At 37.5% G+C, this 17151-nt stretch overlaps 2 protein-coding genes across 2 annotated transcripts; one reads left to right on the top strand and one right to left on the bottom strand.

Moving 5' to 3' along the window:
- The first annotated feature begins 825 nt into the window (after positions 1–825).
- LOC131014433 (uncharacterized) lies at positions 826–2063 on the top strand. The gene is made up of 2 exons (XM_057942414.1): positions 826–1245; positions 1341–2063. The coding sequence occupies exons 1-2, from the start codon at positions 1189–1191 to the stop codon at positions 1923–1925; spliced, it is 642 nt and encodes a 213-aa protein (XP_057798397.1). The 5' UTR covers positions 826–1188; the 3' UTR covers positions 1926–2063.
- A 68-nt stretch (positions 2064–2131) lies between these two features.
- Positions 2132–5558, bottom strand: LOC131014432 (somatic embryogenesis receptor kinase 2). Its single transcript, XM_057942413.1, has 4 exons — positions 4799–5558; positions 4088–4348; positions 3117–3986; positions 2132–2879 (listed from the first exon to the last, which is right to left on the bottom strand). Exons 1-4 carry the CDS (start codon positions 5379–5381, stop codon positions 2413–2415), a joined length of 2181 nt encoding a protein of 726 aa, XP_057798396.1. The 5' UTR covers positions 5382–5558; the 3' UTR covers positions 2132–2412.
- Between the last annotated feature and the right edge of the window lie 11593 nt (positions 5559–17151).

Here is a 17151-nt window from a genome sequence, read left to right as displayed (position 1 = left end):
AGCTGGTCCACAAGCTGCAAATATCATTCATGTGCAGTGCTCCAAAAAAAATGAATTAAATTGAATTGATATTTGGGAAATTATTGTGATCGCGATGGAGATGGTGTTCTGGTCCTGAGCCATGTGAAGGCGCACGTGCGGGCAAGCTAGAGGTGATGATGATTGATGGCCTACGCCTGGATTCATCTCCCAACAAAATGCTCCCCCCTTTGCCTACTAACATCATCACTTGCCATTTAATTTCGTTTCTTTGTGGTTTTTGATCCATAATGATCAGACAGCAAAGCGACATGAACTGGGAATGCTGTTTGATGAAGGAAACAGCTTGATCCCATCTAGATCTAACTGTATTCTTCTCCGGGGGCAGTGGAAACCACTACTCTTCACTCCTCACAGATTCTTCTGCCATATTATATCACCCATGCACCATTAATTATTAATTATATGTAGCTCCCTTGTTTACATAAATCAAGCTCTCAAATGCTAATACATTAATTTTTTTTAATTATACTGAAACATCAACAAGGGTTTATATTTGAAGATGCGAAGAACAACGTTCGACTTGAACGCCTAAACAAGTGGAGAAACAGCCTTCCCTATTAGTATTAATTAGCACATAGTTTCCAGCTAGCTTGAGTTGAGTTGTTAAACATCTGTTTAGTGTGTAGGATTAGAGGGTTGAGGTGTCCCTCTCAGCTACAACATTACAGCTAATATGCATCGTGCGTCGGATTAAGATAATTAATGATTATTATCCTCTCAAACATAACAGTACTAATTAATTACGATAATATATAATCGTTGCTGCAACTTCCACGAAGCTCGCGTCCTTGCGTTGTACAATCCCAACTTGGGGTTTAAATACGACAATTCGCGAATGCTTCACTACTTGGAATTGTATTTTCCAAACTTAACCACGATATGTAGTTTCCACCAGCATGCATCTATCTTCTTCCAACAATTAAGTTGGTTGGTTTTACATAATTAATTTATTAAATTTCAGGCATGGCCAGTTGGATACACACAGTCCCCACATGCAAACAGCAGGTCCCAATGCCTATGCTTCTATCTCTCTCTCTCTCTTTATATATATATATATTTCTCAGCAAGAGTTGGGCAAATCACCTTCACCAACACAATCTCACTATTGCTCTTAAGCTTCACCAATTTCCCAATCATCTCTAAGAAATGGCTTGCTGGTCTGCTGAAAACGCCACCAAGGCATATCTCAGAACCATGAGAATGGTGAGTTCATTAATTTGGTGAACTCTTAAATCAACAAATTATTCAATCATATTCTTATGTGCTTTTGCTTATACTCTTTTTTTACGTTTTTGCAGGGAAAGAGTGCTAAAGAGCCAAATGGAGCCGAGTTCATCTCAGCCATGGCAGCAGGGAACAATGCTCAATTCATGGTGGTTGCCTGCAGTGGAGCTGCAGATTCCACCGCCCTCGCCCTTCTAGCAGCAGCACAGCAAACCGGGGGGCGCCTCGTCTGTATTCTCCGAGGCCAGGACGAGCTCCTCTCGTCCACAGCCGCCCTCGGCACCAATGCAGGCAACATTGAGTTCGTCACAGGGGACGCCAAGGTGCTCTTGCCGGACTGCTACAAGGAGTCGGACTTCATTGCCATCGACTGCAACCTCGAGAACCACGAGGAGATCATAAGTGCGGCCGTGCAAGAGAATGGCAGGGCTCACAGCAACACCATTGTGCTGGGATACAACGCCTTCTGCAGGGAGACGTGGAGGAACAGCCCCCTGCGCACACAGCTGCTGCCAATCGGAGAAGGACTGCTGCTCACCAGAGTAGCGGCTGCTGCCAAGAGGAGTAAGAGCAACTGGATTGTGAAGGTGGATAAATGCACCGGTGAAGAACATGTCTTCAGAGTCAGATCTTCTGTGGGGAGATTCATCAGAGCTTAAAATCTTGATCATTTTTTTCTTTTTTGGTTTAGATTTTTAGCTTCCTTACAAGAGATTTCTTGATTAGGATTGATATATGTGAACTGTACATAGTTTATCACAATCAGTAGAGGTACAGAAGTATCAATTTTGTTTTCATGATTTGCATCTTGAACGAACACTTGAGTAGAAGCTTGAGTGCAAGGAATGTTGGAAGGATATATAGATTGATCAAAGAGACGTGAAAACTGATGGAATTAATGAGGGAAAAGCAGCCTTCTTATAGTACAAATGTTCATAAATTCAAGAAGGTGGAGTAGAGAATCTCCCAATATCCATCAATTAAGGGCTATGTTCTACATAAGATACTAGACTATAACAAATGCAACTAGTAAAAGGATTCAAGCATAATCATCCCTATCTAGTGGTTAGTACAAGTCTACACATACTAAAACTAGTAAATTTTCAATTGCTCAGCAATGCCAAGGTTCTGCTATCGCGACTTAATTTAGTTGTGACAGAGTTCGCGTACAATTGTTTCCATCGATGGTCTCTCTTCTGGAGATTCATGGGTGCACATGACAGCAAGATTTGCAAGCATTGCAGCTTCGGATTCTTTGAACACCCCTTGGAGATTTGCATCTATGAAGTCAAGGCTGCACGACTCAGCAGAAGCTCGCATGGAAGTTACGTATTTCCTCTTCCCAGACAGGATCTGGAAGAGAAGCACCCCAAAAGCGTACACATCACTTTTCTCAGTGAAACGGCCAGTGTTTGTGTACTCGGGAGCAAGATACCCCATAGCTGCGCTAGCTTTGAGTGCCGAGAAGACTGTGTCATCAGTGAGAAGTTTGTGCAGGCACGAGTCGGATAGCAAGGGCTTCGACCACTGGTTGATGAGCACATTCTTACCCGAAATGTTCTGATGAACCATAGACGGTTTGCTCACCTTGCACCCGTGCAAATACTCTATACCTGTTCGAGTCAAATGCTGATGTGAGATTTATCTTACATTCAAATTAGAAACAATTTCAATCCTATGTCTGTTGAAAACACATTTTCAAACGGTAAGGCCTCCTTAGATCGAACTAACATTCTTCCCTAGAGTGAATCTATACTAATATGAACATATAAAGCATCAAAAAGGCTGTAGGGAGATGAAAGAATATTCAAAAGGTAAAATAAAAGAATGATATATAGTTACACAGCTACCTTTGGCAATCCCATTGATGATAGAAACTCTTGTAGACCATTCAAGAACATGGCCGTCGCCCTCCTTGACATCAAGATACCGGAACAAACTCCCATTAGGTATATAATCATAAACGAGGAAGCATTCACCACGGCCTCTAGAACAGCAGAAGCCTCTAAGCATGACCAAATTCTCATGCCTCAACGAGGTGAGGATGTTCAATCCCTTCAAGAATTCGGCTTCCTCTGACTTGCAGCTACTCTTCATAATCCTCTTAACAGCAACAATGGATCCATCTCTTAAGGTTCCTCTGTACGTCACCGAGTAGTTACTCTTTCCCAGTAAATTCTTCTCAGCAAAGTACTGAGTAGCTGTCTCAACCTCCTGCAGGTTAAGCCTAAAGCTTTGCATAACTTCTTGCAAACCACCAAAACGACGATCCTCAGCCAACGGATCCCATCCATTCGAGTACTCAAGGCTGACAAGTGGAGATCCATTCTTTCTGTAACCCTCCTTGACATGGTCAGTACTGAGCTGGCTCTCGGACATTTCAAATGCACTACCAAGCCTCTGCTTACGCCTACGGTAGAGTGCAAACGACAGAATGCCAACAGCTGATACAACAACAGAAACTACCACTACACCAACAGCCAACGAGACCCCCGAGGTCTTAGATTTCTTGGAGCAAGAACTCTGGCTGCAGTTCAAATTCAGATCAGCAGTCTCTGGTATATTCTTGGTCGAGAGGCCATCCCCTCCTCCTGCATAAGGCTCCGGCCTTTCCGAGTTGGGACGATCCGAATCAGTACAGCTCCTCAGAGAAGAGAAACCAGATCCACACAGCCCAGGATTGTTATCATATCGAAACCCATCCACCAGCCTCTTCAGAGCTTCAACCATCAAACACCATACAAAATCAACATCCGTTTATTTAAAACTGATCAAAATATATGCTATCATGTAAAAGAAGAAAGCAAATGTATGTCATTACCAAGAGGCACATTGCCAGAGAGGGTGTTGTTTCGAACATCCAAGACTTCGAGCAAGGGCGCATCAGCCAGTTTGGTAGGGATTGATCCGAAGAGGCGATTGAAACTGAGGTCGAGCCTCATTAAGACTCCCAAATTGCCCAATCTGGCAGGGATAGCACCACTCAGCAAATTGGATTGCAGAGCTAGAACGTTCAACTTCTTCAGAGAACCCAGCTGTGTGGGTATACTCCCTGTGAGCTGGTTATAACACAGCTGCAAAACTACATGGATACCAAAACTTGAGTTCAAGAATTTCAAGAAATGAGCCACATTCTGGAAAGGGGAAAGGCAGAGAAAGACCAAAATCCAATAAACCATTTCAGTCGAAGATTATTTGTTCCTTTTTCCCCTTGAAACTGTAAACAAATGGAAAAACCAAAATTGTGATGGAAAGAGTCTACAAAATCCCCACCAAAAGTGTAAGATACTTCAATTTGACAAAAATCCAAATTTCTGACAAAGTTCTAAGATTGAAAACAAAGAGTGGTGAAGAAAAGGTCCAATCTTTCAACAGAAACACCAAACACCAACGTAAATGGATTGTTTCAGCAACTCCAAATTATCAAAGCTTTCAAAAAATTATATTTTTGGACGGAATAAATACTGTTCCACGTATTATAAAACTTAATAAGACACGCGGCGAAAACATAAAGCCACTAACTGCTACAGACCTTGTAGATTTTGCATGTTTCCAAGCTCCGGCGGAATCTCGCCGGAGAGATTATTAACGTTGAGGTACAAATCGGTGAGCTCAGTCAAGTTAGCCAGCTCCACTGGTATTTCTCCGTACAAGGAATTGTAATGCAGATACAAACCCGTCAAGTGCAGCAGCCCGCCAACCGCCGGCGACAATTTTCCGGCGAGCCCTTTCCCCTGCAGCGTAATGTTGGCGACCTGCTTTTTTTCGTTGCAGGCGACGCCCTCAAATGTGCCGCCGCAGGGGTCGCCGGAAACGACCCATGAACCCAAATGCAAGTTTTCCGGATCAAGGCTCGCTTTCAGGTCCAGCAGCGACGTGAGCTCGTCGGCGGCGGAGAACGTGAGCAGGAGAGAGAGCAGAAACGGCAAGGGAGAAAAACCCATGTTCCAATTCAGAGAGGTATGCAGGTTTTGTTGCGTTTTTGCTTCCAATGAGTGTGAGAGGTAGTGTTTATGTTGGTTCTTGTTTTTTGAAATAATATGGCTTGTGTTGTGTGATTCTCGGTGTTCAAGGCGTGTAGTGCAGGTAGACTCTCTCTCTCTCTCACAACACATACACACACTGATGAGATGAGAGAGGTTTGTTGGTGCGTGTCTTGTTTTGGCCGAATCAAATTTTTGTTTAAAAAGAAGAGAATCAAGACAAGGTACACAGCAAAAGCTCACGTTTCTGTTCAATTCGGAAAAGGCTTTTATGTTTTGAGATATAAAGATGAGTGCTTTGGTTTGTTAATGGCCGTAGATTGGTTTGATTTTTGTAAGGGAATTGTTTGAATAGGACAAACGTGGTTGTAAGTATTCATAAATTATAAATTATGTCAGTATGATATTTTCGGGTTATGTAGGGGGTTGGTTTGGATCATCATTTAATTGGCTTTTATTAGTCAACTCACAAATCACAATCTATTCTATATTTCAAAATCAGTCCAAATTACTCTTCCGTCCTATTAAGCAAGGCCAAATTTTCTTAGTGTGTCCCACGAAGCAAGATTAATTTTTAAAAGTACAAAAAAAAAATTACTCTTTATTCACTTTTTCACTTACCACACTTAACATACAAAATATCAATTTCTTAATTCTCATGCTGAAAAGAAATTGATCTTGCTTCATGAAATGGAGGGAGTACTACATAAATTTCAAATTGTTTTTAAATATATTTCTTTCGTATTTTACATTTTAAAGTGTTCTACATGATTCTTTCTTCACGTTTAATAAAGAGAGAAAATATTAGGGCGATTTTTTTTTGTTAAGAAAGTAAAGTGCATTGATTAGATAGTTAGAAAAAAAAGTTAATGTTTCAAAGAATTCTTCTTTTAAGAGGATTTATCTATATTTGAGTTCATATCTTATTTGTTAATAATTGTGACAATCATAAATTATTTAATTAAAACATATTGTGTTTTCCTATCTTACGTTTAATACATAGTCTTAAATTTGAAGTTTATAAAAACAAGAATTTTGAAAATTAAAATCATAAAATACGTACAAAATTCTTTTATAATTTATAGTGAAGTTTTAGATTTGAATTTCATCAATTATTTTTATGTTTAACAAACATAAAGATTTGAACATGCTATAGGATTTATTTATAGATTTGTATGATTATTTCATAGTATTTGATTTATCTATAAGTTTGTATAATTATTTAATAATTTTTAGATCAATTAGGTTTTGTTGTCCTACGTTTATTACATAGTCATGTTTATTACATAGTCATTTGAAGTTTATAAAAATAAGAAATCTGAAAATTAAAATTATAGAATACGTATAGAATTCTTTTATAATTTATAGTGATGTTTTAGATTTGAATTTCATAAATTAATTTTATGTTTAACAAATATAAAGATTCAAACATGTTATAAGATTTATCTGTAGGTTTGTATGATTATTTAATGGTGTAGAATTTTTATATATAAGTTTATATAATTATTTAATAATTTTTAGATGTAGATATTGATTGCAGATTTATAAATAAATAAGAATGAGAATTGAGGGAAATTGAAATAGAATGATTTTTAGATATCTAATAATTTTTTTAGATATGAAAATTGATATAAAAATGTAGAAAAAAATAAGAATGAATGAGAATTGAGGAAAAATAGAATGGAGTGATTATACGACATCACATAGGATATGATTTATTTTGTTATAATATATATAGATTATTCTCGTAATTTAACGGTCATTCCCTTCGTAATGGGCAACTTTTTTTAAAAGTAAATTATATTGTTTTTTTTTTTAGAATTAGAATTAGATGAGATATCTAAAAATAATCAAATAAGTTATCCACATGCAAGTAGGACCTCTACACAACACAAAGGTGAGATAACAATCTGAAGACGAGATTGAACCCAAGACCTCTCACAAATGAGAGTTTTTGGGTGTCTCAGCTTTGCCACTCGTAATGGACAATTTTATTAGTTAAATTCTTGATTCATCAAACCAAAATTATTTCTCTCTTCGTCTTAATTTAATAGACCAAATTTTTTTATTTAGATGTCTCATTTTTTTAATACACTATTTTTTAAAATAGAAAATCAATGCATAACAAATACTCCATTCGTCCCGTGAAACTTGAGCAATTTCATTTTGGCACGGGTGAAAAAATGGGACGAAGGGAGTAATATTTTGTGTGTTAAGTGTGGTAGGTCAAAAAGTGAATAAAGGGAAAAACTTTTGCCATATAAAGAAAGTGCTCAAGTTTCGCGGAACAACCCGAAAAAGAATACTGCTCAAGGTTCGCGGGACGGATGGAGTAGTAACTTCATATAACTCATTATTTATATCATATGTTATTGCCGTTCACACATAATTATCTCTCTTCTCATTTAGAAAATAATCCATTCGTCCTATTGATCTTGTCCCAAATTTCTTTTTTGGTTGTTCCATTGATCTTATCTCATTTCTATATTTGGTAATAATTTTACACTACAAATAATATGGACCCCACACTTTTACTACTCTCTTTAATAACCGTGCCCAAAAGAAATGAGACAAGCCTAATGGGACGGAGGGAGTAATATTTTCACTTTTTTTTATAATATATATCTTTAGAAAAGTATTTTATTTTATTATAAATTATTTATTTCTTGATATTCGTACTAATAGTAGTATTTTTTAGGGGTATTGACCTGTAAATATTCGAACTTTTTCTATTTTCAAAATTTTCACCCAACTTTAAAATATGTCTACAAATACAGAAACTTCGTTTTTTTTTTTTTTTTTTTTGGCACGGGGCAAATTTTTATCTATAAATCATTGTTAACATGACAATCGAATTGAGAGGGAAGTTTGCACTACATAATGAAGCAAATAAGATTAATGTTGTCAATATAAGATTTATAACATGTAATTGTAGAGTTTGGGATGTCAATTCAGCTGCCATTTCAGCAACGATTTGGAGATAAAAATTCATCGGGTGCAAAATAAAATATATATATATATATATATATATATATATATATATATATCCAATGAGACCCCCTAATTTTAGTGAGATCTAGGGTACGATCTGGTGCGTTTATTTTATCAATCCTATGGCTGATATTGTATCTGGAGGGTGATTTTTTTTCGCAGGGTTCGAATCCTGGAGGGAGCACAATATTTTAAATTTTGTTATTCATTAGTATATACTGTATTGTTCATCAGTATATACGGCCCTGTTCATTAGTTTATATGTCTTATTCATTATGAATTTTTTAAATTTTGTTTTTCATCAGTATATATATCTTATTCATTAGATATACGTTTTGTTCATTAGTATTATATGTCTTATTCATTGTACTCATGTTACACGAAAAATAGGGGGTCTCACTGGAGCGCGCCTCTATATATATATATATATATATATATATATATATATATATATATAAGGTGTGGTTCTAGAGAGAACTACATTATTTGTGAGAACGTGAGAACCATCAAATCTAATGCATTCACTGTAAAAATTAATGCATTCGCTGTTAAAATTAATGCACTCAAAAAAATAAAAAAAAATTGCTCCCTTCAAGATTCGAACCCAGGATCTGCATTCATCCAACAATATGATACATCCACCGTAGATCTTGATAATCGAATGGCTGAAAATGGTTCTCCGTTCTTTTTTTATTTATGGTTCTTTCTTGAACCTCTCCCTATATATATATATATATATATATATATATATATATATATATATACCCTATATAGGGGAGAGTTCAATGGAGACCACTCCCTTAGATAAATAATAATTAAAGACCAAATCATGTTCGTTGATCTTGCTTAATCTAAGGGTGATAATTTAACCCTTAATTATGATTTTATTTCATTTATTTTATATAATAAAGGTTAGGTTTGTCATTTATATTTTCTTTCTCTCTCTCTTCCAACTCACGGTATATCTCTCTCTTTCCCATTACTCACGCTCTCTCTCTCTTTCCCAAACTCACGCTCTCTTTCTCTCCCACATAGTCGCCGCCTCCCTTTTCCAGATCTGACATCGCCGTCGCCGCTTCTGCTCCGCCGCCATCCCCTCCATTCTCCCTTCCACCGTCTCCCTCCCCTATCACCTCCATCTCCTCTTCCTCCTCCTGCTGCTGCCCCGGCGTCGCAGGCGGAGGGATTCTTGAGGCTGTGCTGCCCTGGCGTCGTCAGGGTGAAGTCGATGATGACGACGAAGGTAGAACGCTCGTGGTGGCGACCGCCGCGCCGCGTCGGATTTGCAGATCTGCATATCGTCAATGAAGTGTTCGTAGAAAATATCAATGAACATATTGATGTTCGTTAATATGTTCGTAGAAAACCAATGAACATACTGATGTTCGTCGATATGTTCGTAGAAAAACCAATGAACATACTGATATTCGTCGATATGTTCGTAGAAAAACCAATGAACATACTGATGTTCGTTGAAATGTTCGTAGGAAAACAATGAACATACTAATGTTCATCTATTATGTTCATTGACGGATCATGTCCCAGAATGGGAAAAGAGGAATTTTCGGGATTTGTTCAACGGGATCCCATATTTCAGTAGATTTGAGTGGACTTATTTGCCCTTTTTGGATTAAATAAATGTAATTAACCAATATTTAATTACATGTAAAATCAAATTAGAAAATTATATGAACCGTTGATTGGAGTGAGATGAATGACCTTGATTTGGTCTTTATTCTTTATCTAAGGGAGTGATCTCCATTGAATGCGACCCTATATATATATATATATATATATATATATATATATAATTTAAATATTTATAAGCAAATTTTAAAATTAAAGTGTAATTTTAAAAAATTAAAAAAATTCGAGTATTTACATATCAATACCAACACCAAAGTTATTAGTACAACACATAATTAGGCCTGAAGTTGCATAATAATTGAGGTATCATATTGCCTGTTTACCTTTTCCTGAATCATGAGAGATACTCATTTCAGTCACCAATAAATAATCATGGAACTTTTGTCATATAACTTAATTCACTTCATTCGAAAAGCATCCGTTTTCAAAAAAAATCGTAACTTTATCTCTCGTTACAGCAAAAAATTGGTGCAAAATTATTATTTGTTTTATCTTTTTTTAGCAGTTTCTTTGCGCAATTTATTAATTTGTTTTTGGGGAAAATGTATTATTTATTTTACCCTGTACTAAAAACATAAATTATGTTATACTAAGTCTCTTTTCAAATAATATCATGGGTAAATATCATGAAAACCCCTTAAGTATACTCGCTTTATCGAAAATACTCTGAAACTTTCAAAATGTTCTCTAAACCCTCAAACTATCAGATTTTTATCAAATATATCCTGCATCTATTTTTCAGTCACCAAAAACGTGATTTGGCTCACCGGATGCCACAATTAAATTTATATTCTATTTTTTAAAAAATACAATGGCAAAAACGAAGTTGTTTCGTACCATATCATTTAAAAAAATCCACTCTGAAATTTAAAGTTCACTTCTATCGTGTTTGAAATTCACGCTAATAACCTAGAATTATGGATAAACACGATAGAATATGGTATGAAACGAAGTCGTTTTTGCCATGTCATTTAAAAAAATAGAAAATAAATTACATTGTAGGATCCGACGAGCCACATCACATTTCTGGTGACCGAAAAATAGATGCGGGATATATTTGATAAAAACTTGATAGTTTGAGGGTTTAAATAACATTTCAAAAGTTTCAGGGTATTTTTGATAAAATGAGTATAGTTCAGGGGTTTTCATGATATTTACCCTAATATCATTGAGGTTTTCAATATCTATATAAATAATATACCATACTTCTATATTAATTACAACGAATTAATTTTAGTTAACACTTTAATTGAATGTAATAACTTTTATATTAATTTGTAACATACTTTTTTAGGAGAAAAATTAATATTATCCTCCCAAACGACGGAGATTCTTCCCAACCATGCTCAACATTATAATATTTAGCTAGTCTACCAAACTTATGAGCCAATACATTTGCCTCGCAAGCTTGAAACTTATGTGGTGAATGCATAAATTATTACGCTCTGGAAAATTCATTAAGTCAGGAGATAACGGAACCTGGTGTGAGAAAAATAAAGGGAATCACTAACAAACGAGATACAAGCTTGATAGTAGCTTCGGTGAATGGGTTTCGGGTGATTAACGACGAAAATGAGCTCGTTTTCCTCAACTATAATAATGATTGTGAAGAAAGCGATGAATAAAATGCAAAGAACTTATATTTCTTAAGAATGAACGCAAGAGATTTTTGGATTTATGTGAGCGCATTATTACAATGAGATCTCCCTTCCTATTTATACTACACTAGAAACAGAGGGTAAAATGGTCTTCTAAATGTTCACGTATACAACATGAATTAGTTATAATTATAATGTGGTGTATAAAATTGTGACGAAAATTTTCACTAATGGAATAATGCCTTACTTAAATTCTTTAGTTAATCATGCGCAATCTACTTTTGTTAAAGGTTGTAACATAACTGACAATATTTTTTTGGCGCATGAACATATAAGAAAATATGGAAGAAAGAGACTATCCCAACGGTGCATGCTTAAGATTGACTTGCAAAAGGCTTACGACTCTATTTCGTGGACATTTCTCAATGGAGTCTTAAGGGGGCTCAAGTTTCACCCAATGTTCATACATACATTGGGTGCTAACTTGTATCACACCAGCTTCTTTTATGATTTTGATTAATGGCGAACACCATGGATTTATACAAGGAAAAAGAGGCATAAGATATAGAGAGCTTATATCCCTTACACTCTTTCTTATATGCATGGAATATCCATCTCGTTTATTGATTACTAGAACAAGAGAAAATGAATTTAACTTTCACCCTAAGTGCGAGAAATTAAAAATCACACGCTTAGCATTTGCAGATGATTTATTCTTGTTTGGTAGGGGCGATGTGGGTTAATTCTAAGAAAATATCGACAGACACTTTAAATGAATTTGCTAAGACTTCGGGCCTTCAAATTAATAATTATAAATCACACGTCTTTATGAGTGGAGTTACACTATTTGATAAGAAAGCTATTTTGAATATGTTTAGCTTTCCAATCGGTACACTCCTGGTGAATTGCCTAGTATAGTATTAACAACTAAAAAGCTCCAAATTAATCAATATGCTCCCCTCATCAACAAGAAATCAGATTCCATTAATAAATGGACTAACTTAAATATTTCTTTGGCTGGTAGGTTTTAGTTGGCTAAGTTCATTTTGCAAGGGGTCTGAGTGCTATTGGATGCAAATTTTCCCGATTCCAACTATAGTGATTGATCGTTTGAATAAAACTGTGTGCAAATTAGTGTGAAAAACAAAATCATGCCTGGTTCTCGTGGAAGAAAATCTACAAACCAAAGATTGAAGGAGATTTGGGGCTCAAGGACCTCTCGATATGGAACAAAGCCTTAATCTCCAAAACTCTATGTAACATGCATGCTAAAGCATACTCTTTGTGGATCATGTGGATTCACGAAGAGTTCATCAAAGGAAAAGACCTATGGCACATCTCTGAACAAAAAGGGTGACTCCGAATTAATGAAAAATATCCTCAATGTTTGAGACGTAATTATCTTTAAAACAATACAAGGTAATAAGGTTCTTAATCTTCTATAAGAGTCTTTGTTCTTTTTCTTGAGCATGGGTACGGTTGGCCTCCTGTGATTCTACAGAATTCAAGAGTCTTGCCTTGTGGGAAAACAATCCCACCACGAACTTCGCATACCAAACGGACATATCAATGCGGATGCATTCACATCTTATCTCCTTGAGTGGTTAACCCTTGAACGGGCCTTGGCGTTGTAACACTCTTTCTGCATGTCACTATTGCCAAGGACTAGCTCCTAGCCATCTTTGGCTTGCCTTTCGGCCATGTTTGCTTTCTGCACGCGGCTGCTGGAGGCCCTGACAAGGATTTTATCACTCGATGGATCGAGCATTTACATTAAGGTAGCAACAATGTTATTAAAAATATATACTCCTACCGTCCCAACGAAGATGCTACATTTCTAAATATGGAAAAAAATAAGGGATTTTAATTGCAGAATTACAACTAATTTTTTTTTTGATCGGGAAAAGGCGAAATTTTATTACTCAAGGTACCAGAGGTACCCAAAAACGAGAGGAAACAAAAGTACAAACCGATACAAGAAAGAGGAGAAGGAGACACCATGGTCGTCCATCAGCCGTGAAGCAAGGCTGAATGGAGCCATCTTCTAAAATCAGGCAGGACAGTCGGCGTGCCAAACACCTGCAGCCATCCCCAAACTCTCGTCTTGATCTCGCCGGTCATTTTATCTTTATTCCAGATGCCGTTGTTGAATTTGCATTCATTCCGCCCTTTCCATATGCACCAGATCGTGCACATCCAGCTTCCAAGAAGAAAACGCAAATCTTCTTTGCTCCCGAGGTTGATGAAGGCAAGAAAATGGTCTTTCATCTTGATGCTGAGTGCTGTCTGTTTACCAATCCAAAGCAGTAAGAACTTCCAGATTTCTTCGGTTTTTGAGCAGGAGAAAAAGATGTGCTCTGAAGTTTCGATCTCCGTCTTGCAGAAAGCACACTTAGCCTCAGAATTTTGCGTGATCACAAGTCTTTTCATCAGATTTTCGCAGGTCGCCAATCTTCCTCGAAGTGCTTTCCAAGCTGTGGTTATGACTTTGGGAGGAGCTGGAGCTTTCCAGATCAATTGCCAGATCAGTTTGTCGTCGAGGTCCGCCGGAGGGCTAGACTGTGAGCTCAGTTCTTTATAGGCTGAATTTACTGTGAAACATCCGTAAGGGGTGGCTTTCCATCGCCACCCATCCATTTTGCCTGCCTCCGGTCTGATGTTATTGATAGTCATGGTGAGGTTATGATTCAAAGTCTCTTCTCTTTCTCTCAGCGGCCGTTTCCACTCCAGATTCCACACCCATTCGCCGTCCTCCCACTCGCCCATACTGTTGATGGTACCGTCTTGATTATTGCTCAGGCGAAAAAGTCTCGGAAATTGATCCTTAAGAGGTTTTTCTCCCACCCACAGTTGATGCCAGAAAAGGATGGAGTTTCCTTCCCCCACATGAGCTTCAAGATTATCTCTAATCCACCTACCTCTTTCCCCCCAACTCAGACCAATGACGTTTTTCCACCATCCCGGGGAAATAACTCTCCTCCCCACAGGACGTAAGCCACTGCCATCCCACCAGGCTTCTCCATGTCTTTCTTTAATAACCCGTGTCCATAAGGCGTCTTTTTCCGTGAGGAATCGCCAAATCCACTTAGACAAAAGAGCGATATTAAACCATTCCAAATTTTTCAGACCAAGACCCCCTTCGCTTCGATCTGCACACAAATCCTCCCATTTAACCCAATGAATCTTTCTCGTCTCTCCTTCTCCACCCCACAAGAAATTACTCAAAAAAGATCGAATTTCGGTGAGCACACATTTGGGGATTTTAGAGTAGGAAAAATGGTAGATTGGTAAAGACAAAAGAACAGAACGCAGCAAGACTAACCTTCCTGCAAAAGAGAGCTTACTGGTCTTCCATCCCTTAATCTTTTCCTTCACTCTCTCCAGCAGGTAATTCCAGTCCGATGCACGAGAGAGGCGCATCCCAATCTTAATACCAAGGTATTTTGTTGGGAGATCTCCCAGACTACAGTTGAGAACAGTCGCCATATTCTCCAATATGAGTCTCTCAATGCCAACACCCATAATGCAGCTTTTGTCAAAATTCACCGAAAGACCGGATAGCAATTCGAAAAGTTTAAGAACACACTTGAAAGCCCACGCGTTGCCTGGTTTGTTAGAGGCCACAAACATAGTGTCGTCCGCGTATTGTAAATGGGAGACACCAATCTCACCTTTCCCAAGTTTGAAAGGTTCCAGAAGATCCCTTTGTACAGCCCTCCGAATAAGTAAATTGAGACCTTCCGCTACAATCAAAAAAAGGAAGGGTGAGAGCGGGTCTCCTTGTCTAAGACCTCTTTCTAACTGAAATTCACCCGACGGACTCCCATTGACTAAAACATTAGTTGTAGCGGATCTAAGACAGCCGGAGATCCATTTTCTCCAATTCGGACCAAAGTTCATTCTCTCAAGCATTTCCTCAAGGAAATCCCATTCCACCGTATCATAGGCCTTGGCGAAATCCACTTTGAACAAAGTCAAGCCTTTCTTCTTTTTCTTGGCCTCCTCAATAATCTCGTTTAAAACCACAACACCATCGAGAATGAATCTGCCTTCAATGAAGGCACTTTGACAATCTGAAATAATCAAATCCATAACCTGTTTCAATCTTGTTGTGAGAACTTTGGCGACCACTTTATAAAGGCAGTTGATCAGTGAAATTGGTCGAAAGTCTGAGAGCTCAGCAGCTGCTTCTTTCTTTGGAATAAGGACCACGAAGGAAGGGTTGCAACCCTTTGCCAATTTGCCATGGGAGTGAAATTCCTTGAACACCGAAGCAAGATCTTCTTTGATAAACTCCCAACTGTATTTCATGAAATGGAAGTTGAACCCGTCTGGGCCCGGGCTCTTATCGCTATCACAGCTCCAAATCGCGTCCTTAATCTCTTCTTCAGAGAATGGTTGGTCCAACAGATTTCTTTTTTCGTCGGGAAGTTTCCTTTGAACAAAGTCCGCCGGAAGAATTGGTCGGATACGATTCCTGCTCCGAAATTGATTTTGGAAGTGATCCTTGACGATTTTCTTCACCTCAGTAGGAGCCTCGATCCATCTGTCCCCCACAAAGAGACCAGAGATGTCGTTCTTCAGCCTTCTTCCTTTTATACTTCTATGAAAAAACCTGCTATTCGAATCCCCTTCCTTCAACCATCGAACTCTTGATTTTTGGGCAAGGATGCAATCTCTGTTATTAAGTTGGAGGATAAGATTGGCCTCCGCTTCGTTCCTCTTATCAATCTCTTCTGCCTCGAGGCCCAAAGTATCATCAATAGAGTCCCATTTATGGATTTCCTCTTTTAATTTGGAAATGTTCTCATCAACTAATTAATCACTCCCTTATTACCTTCTCTCTCATACTTTATCACTTTATTACATTCTCTCTCCTACTTTATCACTTTTATACTACACACTTAAAACACTAATCTACAACTTCTTAAATCCCGTGCCGAAAAGAAATGTATCATCTTAGCTGGGACGAAGGGAGTATATTTTTCTGATTTTCTCGGGTCTCTTTTGTGTTTGATTGTAGATGCCTTGTACTATACTTGTTATCCTAAAATAGTGGTACAAGAGTGTGTGCGTAAGGAGAAAGTGCCTTGGGCCCAACTGAAGCAGGGTACCTCGATGACAACAATCGTTACAAAATTATTCGATAAACTTAAAATATAACAGTGTTCAGCACAATATTATACTCTAAGGGCTACCAACGAGGTCTACAATTAAATAAAAACTTATTGAATATTACTTGGTTTATCACGCTATTATGGATCCGCATACCTATTAGGTAGGTTTTTAATCCGTTTGGACTACTCTGAACTCTTTTTTTCAAATTTCGCCCCAACCCTCGCCCTCAGCTTATGCCGTTGCGGTTTTCTACATAGCAGGAAATTTTGCATATCAGGAAATTTTTAAAAAGCACGAAGTTGTAAAAAAGAATAATAAAAAATAACCCCCCCCCCCCCTCCTCCGCGTCCCATTTGAAATATCTCCAAAAAAATAAACACAAAGATTAAAAATTATGTGATAAAGGTGTTGAATGAGACATTTTAAATAGGAAAACTTAAAATTAAGGATAAATTTCTTTTTTATTTATAGGTTGGTCATTTCAAATGGGATAATTCAAAATTAAATGAAGAGAATATCTTATATTGTGAGATAGAATCAAAACTTTA

This window comes from Salvia miltiorrhiza, chromosome 3 (assembly GCF_028751815.1).
Source record: "Salvia miltiorrhiza cultivar Shanhuang (shh) chromosome 3, IMPLAD_Smil_shh, whole genome shotgun sequence".
In the NCBI taxonomy this organism is placed as follows: Eukaryota; Viridiplantae; Streptophyta; class Magnoliopsida; order Lamiales; family Lamiaceae; genus Salvia; species Salvia miltiorrhiza.
The sequence above is the reverse complement of the archived record's forward strand: the minus strand, read 5'-3'. Positions and strand labels throughout refer to the sequence as shown.

Excerpts from the sequence above, each read along its gene's own strand:
- LOC131014433 (XM_057942414.1), top strand. The coding sequence starts at position 1,189 with ATGGCTTGCTGGTCTGCTGAAAACGCCACCAAGGCATATCTCAGAACC. Across the intron at positions 1,246-1,340 it reads ATCTCAGAACCATGAGAATG|GGAAAGAGTGCTAAAGAGCC; the intron begins GTGAGTTCATTA and ends ACGTTTTTGCAG.
- LOC131014432 (XM_057942413.1), bottom strand. The coding sequence starts at position 5,381 with ATGTGTTGTGAGAGAGAGAGAGAGTCTACCTGCACTACACGCCTTGAA. Across the intron at positions 4,349-4,798 it reads AAACATGCAAAATCTACAAG|TTTTGCAGCTGTGTTATAAC; the intron begins GTCTGTAGCAGT and ends GTATCCATGTAG. Across the intron at positions 2,880-3,116 it reads CATCAATGGGATTGCCAAAG|GTATAGAGTATTTGCACGGG; the intron begins GTAGCTGTGTAA and ends TGACTCGAACAG.